General features: G+C 54.3%; 1 protein-coding gene across 1 annotated transcript in view; it reads right to left on the bottom strand.

Moving 5' to 3' along the window:
- Positions 1 to 787: 787 nt before the first annotated feature.
- Positions 788 to 4,861, bottom strand: part of PITX2 (paired like homeodomain 2) — a 10,582-nt gene continuing 6,508 nt past the window's right edge. Inside the window, exons 3-5 of the mRNA XM_085309235.1 lie at positions 4,481 to 4,741; positions 3,433 to 3,638; positions 788 to 2,084 (exon numbers count right to left, since the gene is read on the bottom strand). Of these exons, the coding sequence (XP_085165361.1) occupies positions 1,521 to 2,084; positions 3,433 to 3,638; positions 4,481 to 4,741 (1,031 nt within the window). The 3' untranslated portion in view covers positions 788 to 1,520. The remainder of the gene's footprint in view (positions 2,085 to 3,432; positions 3,639 to 4,480; positions 4,742 to 4,861) is intronic.

Genomic DNA, 4,861 nt, shown 5'->3' with positions numbered 1-4,861 from the left:
CTCCGACGTCCCCGATGGGAGGGCCCAGCGGTAATTCATCTTGATTTGCTTCGTTGTCCCGGGGATCGCAAACTATAATCCTGTATAATTTCACGAACAAGCAGGTTTAGAATTAATGGGTCAATATTATTTAAAACGAAACACGCGAGAGCACGACCTTTTCCTTCAACTACGTGTTGCCACACGGAGTGGCAGGAAACTTGGGGCTAACCTCTCAACCTCGGGCTCCGAGGGCTGGCTTGTTTGGACTGCTCTTTGTTTCGGTAACGTCTGACGGGGGGCTGGAAATAGAAATGTAATATTGCATGAGGGATCTCCGTGCTTCAGGGAAAAGGGGATTGCAGGGAGCGGCAAAGGGGAACCGGAGTGGTTTCTTTGCAAACTGGCTTTTTTCTTTTTTAATTTTTTTACTTCTCCCTGTTCTTTAATGTAACAAAAACTTCCTTCACAGCGGGAGCAGTTTATGCTCCGGACAGATCAACCCTGTGGCTGGTCATCCTCGAGGCCAACAACGTCAAGTCATCCATTTTCTCAGGGCTGCACAGGGGAATAACTGAATCTGGTCTATTTTGCAAAATACAGCGGCAGTATTTCCACACCCTGCGTTCATTTAGCATGCAACTTTAAAGCGATTTTTTTTATGTGAAAAAGTGGCATTTATTTGTATTGCAATAAAAAGTACTGCCCTGTGTTTCCAGCGAATGTGATCTAGACTCAGCTCTCAATCACTGCAGACTAGTTACCGCTGCGCAGTTTAGCTCATTAAATAAAAATCCAGACAAAGCTGTATGCTGTATATTTTACTCCCATGAAATAAAACACATTTTTCATGTTTGCTGAAAAGTAAAACAATAATATTGTACGAAATGTTATACACAGGGCATGTTTTACATTGCAATATCAGAAACATCATTGCATCCACCAGAGGTACTATTCTAAAACTGATATTCACACAATGTTTTTTTTAATAATTATATGTTAGAAACATACAGTGTCGCATTTAGTATATACATTCCCTTGCTCGCAAGCGAAAAAGTCCTAATCGCTTCTGTGTAACATGCTTTATTTTAAAGCCTAACCTTTTAAAAACACTGTTGTGATATTACTAACAACTGCTTTTATAAAATTAATTTGACATTTCGATATATATACATCCTTTCAGTCATTTTATGTTAACAATGCTAAACTTAAAAAATAACAAGCTTATAGTAACATTAAAATGTCATATCATATCCAGTCAAACATTTGTCCATATATATATATGTATATATATATATGTCCTTGTAACTGTTGAAATACTCTTAGTGAAAGATCTCAGAATCTGTAGGAGGTCCTTTGAAAACAAAGGAACTATCTTATTTCAGTGGTTTCCTTTTCTCTCTTTCTCTCTCTCCTTCCTCTCTCTCTCTGTTTTTTCCTCCTTTCTCTTTCCCTATAGTGCCCATTACTTCCTAGCGTAATTCTCAGTCTCTGTGGGAAATGGGGAGGGATTCCCATGCAGTGTTTTACACTTTTGCATTTCACACGGGTCTGTCCACAGCATACTGGCAAGCACTCAGGTTGGAAGCGGGGTTCTGCACACTGGCATAGCCAAAACTGGAGTGCTGCTTGGCTTTAAGTCTCAGACTCGCCAAGCTGGAGTTACACGTGTCCCTATATACATAAGGAGGTGTTGGAGGAGCATAAGGACAGGCTGGCGTTGGCACTGCAGAATTCAGGGAGGGATTGCTCAAGTTGTTCAAGTTATTCAGGCTGTTGAGGCTGGAGCCGGGGACCCCCGTGACTGCGGAGGGTACCATGCTTGAAGACATACTCATGGAGGAGATGGAGTTTGGAGGGGAGAACATGCTCTGAGAAGACAGAGGGTTGACATTCATGGAGTTGAAGAAAGGGAAGCTTTTGGTGGAGAGGGAAGCGGAGGTCAGGCCTTTGGCTGCCCAGTTGTTGTAAGAGTAGCCGGGGTACATGTCATCGTAGGGCTGCATGAGGCCGTTAAACTGTGGACCAAAGCCATTTTTGCAAAGCTCGGCTTGCTGGTTCCTCTCTCTCTTTCTCCATTTGGCTCTGCGGTTCTTGAACCAAACCTTTAAAAACGGGGGAGGGGGAGGGAGAGGCGCGTTAGTGAGTCGCAGCCGCGGCCCTCCGGCTGCCTCTGGGCGCCTCGGCGCTGGCGGCCGAGCCGGCGCCCCGAGCCCACCGCAGGGCCTGGCCGCCGGGGGCTTTCTCGGCCCTGCTTCCCCGGCCAAGCACGACCCCGGCAGCGAGGCGAGCGCTCCCGCGGCTTTTTCTGTCTCCTTTTTTCTTTCCCCTCCCTCCCTCCTTGGCTTCCTCCAAACCAGAGCCACCCACGGGCAAATGGGAGTGCAAAATCGGGGGCAAAGCGCCTAGAAATCCGCGGGACTTTAAGGCAATATTTCCTATTGCGGGAGGGAGGGAGGCAGCCAGCGACTAATAAATAAATCGTTGCTTCAGTTTGTTAAAGCTACAAGTTCCCCTTGTGCGAAAAAGCTTCCAGAGCCAAAAACCGCTTCTAAGCAAACTTGTTCGACTGCTCTTTGAGGGAGGGGGAGGGAAAAAATCGCCTTTTAACAACGTGCTAAATCAGATCTAAGGGACCCTCCCCGCAGACGATGGGGGAAACGTGCCCTCTCCCAATCCACATCTGTGTGTCTGACCGCGGGGCAGCGCCGCCGCTCTGTGTATTGGAGCCGCCCCGCGGTGTTTACACGAGCCCCGCTCGCCCCGGGCTGCCGCGGCGGGGGGGGACGGGGGGGGCCACGGGGAGCCCCGACCCGGCTCGGCCCGGCGAAAGCGGCCGCCCGGCGCGGGCGCAGAGCCGCTGCCCCGCCCGCTGCCCGCTCCGCGGGGCCCGAGGAGCAACTGCGCCGGGAGCACCGCGGCCCGCGTTCAGCCGCCTTTGCGGCGCGGCCTTGCGCGCCAGCAGGATTTGGCCCGGGCTCGGGGTCCTCTTAGCGCGGCGCGCTGCTCCCATAGATCTCGGAGGGGGAAAGGGCGGAGAGAGCGCTCGCCGAGTTGGGAAACCAAAAGAAAGAAAATGCAAGGAAGGGCACGTCGGGAGCGCCTCCGAGTTAAGCCAAAGCCCGTGTGTATTTTACATCTTCTTCTCATTAGTGGCAGCGCAGGTTGCAGCCTGTTCCAAGTTGCTTTCTTGGCTAATGTTTTCCTTAGCGTTTCGATCAAAAGGAGCAGGACGCTTTGCACGGTGAGGGCGAAACGTGCAAGCGGCCGTACTGCAGAGAGAGAGGGAGCTCCCGCTCCGTCTCGTTGCGACAGAAACGCCCGGCCCTGCGCTGCTCTGTGCGCTCAACTTCGAGCACAGACCGAAATCGAAAGCAGCTGCGAACACCGCGGCCCCCTCTCCGCCCGCCGCCACCTCGCTGGCCGGACGCGGGGCTTCGCGGCGGCACTTACCCTAACCCTGGCCTCGGTGAGGTTGGTCCAGACGGCGATCTCCTCCCGGGTGGACATGTCCGGGTAGCGATTCCGCTGGAAAGTGGCCTCCAGCTCCTGCAGCTGCTGGCTCGTGAAATGAGTCCGCTGCCGCCGTTGCCTCTTCTTCTTGGAGGGGTCCTCGGATCCCGCATCCTCGCTCTTGCTCTGCTGGCTCTTATCTTTCTCTGGGAAGGGGGAAAAAAAAGGGAGAGAAAAAAACGCGGGCACCTCAGACTCAAAAAACGCCTCTTCCCCAGCGACTGGGGCAGAGATCCCCACGGCCGATCCGCTTGCCGCCGGCCTCGGGCAATCATTAACCGCGGGCAGCACCGCAGCGGCCGCCTCCGCCGCCCCGCTCCGCCCCGCGCACCCCGCGAGCTCCCATAGCCCTGCGCGCCCGCGGTGCCCGCAGCCAGACCCGTGACGAAGGGATGGTGCTGGGGGAGCCAGATGCACGGAGCCGCCTAAACGCATACCTATATACAGGTTATTGCCTATCTATGTACCAGTTATTCGCCTATCCGTACACAAGTTATTCACCTATCCATATTCAAGTTATTCCTCTGTGTGCCACCTACTCGCCTATCGATATATATGCTCTTCGACTATCACATATATATATTATTTGCCTATCGATATATATGTTATTCACCTATCCAGGTATATTATTCACCTATGAATATATGCATGTTATTCGCCTGAATATATGCATGTTATTCGTCTACCTATATACACATTATTCACCCGCCTGTACACACATTATTCTCTCGTCTATATGAAAGGTATTCGCCTGTCTGACTCCATGTAACGCTCTTTCTCTGCGTCGGCACACGGATCCAGCACGCGTGAAAACAAGCGGGGACTCGGCGCCGCTTTGAGAGCGCTCCCGGGGGAGAGGGCGGCGGCGGCGCAGGCCCAGCGGCCGCGGGGCGCACGTCGGGCCGCGGCGGGAGGCTCTCCGGGCGGGCGCCGCGGCCCGGCCCGGGCAGACGCGGGGCAGAGGGTCGCTGCAGCTCCCCGCTCTTACCTGCGGCCTCGGGGCTGGAGGTGTCGGAGATGGTGTGCACCTCCAGCCGGTGCTTGGCGGACTCCAAGGAGGAGCGAGCCTGCCCCGGCGCCAGCGCGGTAGCCATGGCCAGCGCGGGCTGGTGGTGGTGGCAAGATGATGAAGAGGAGGAGGAGGAAGGTGAGGAGGAGCACAGCTTATTCCCGGCTCCCAGGCGCTCCAGGCTTAACGGGTCTTTCATGCAGTTCATCGGCAAAAGGACGCCAAAGTCTACGTGCGCGCCTGGGGGGTCGACAGGAGAGTGTGTGCGGGGGTCTGGCGGTGTCGCTACGTGTCGGCGTGCGGGCGCGGCGCCCCGTCCGCGGGCGCGGAGCAGCCCCGGCGCTGCCGGCGGCGGCGGCG

Source organism: Rhea americana, unplaced genomic scaffold, assembly GCF_003343005.1.
Source record: "Rhea americana isolate MKP2758 unplaced genomic scaffold, rheAme1 scaffold_106, whole genome shotgun sequence".
Lineage (NCBI taxonomy): Eukaryota > Metazoa > Chordata > Aves > Rheiformes > Rheidae > Rhea > Rhea americana.
This window is presented reverse-complemented; position numbering and strand designations above follow the sequence as displayed.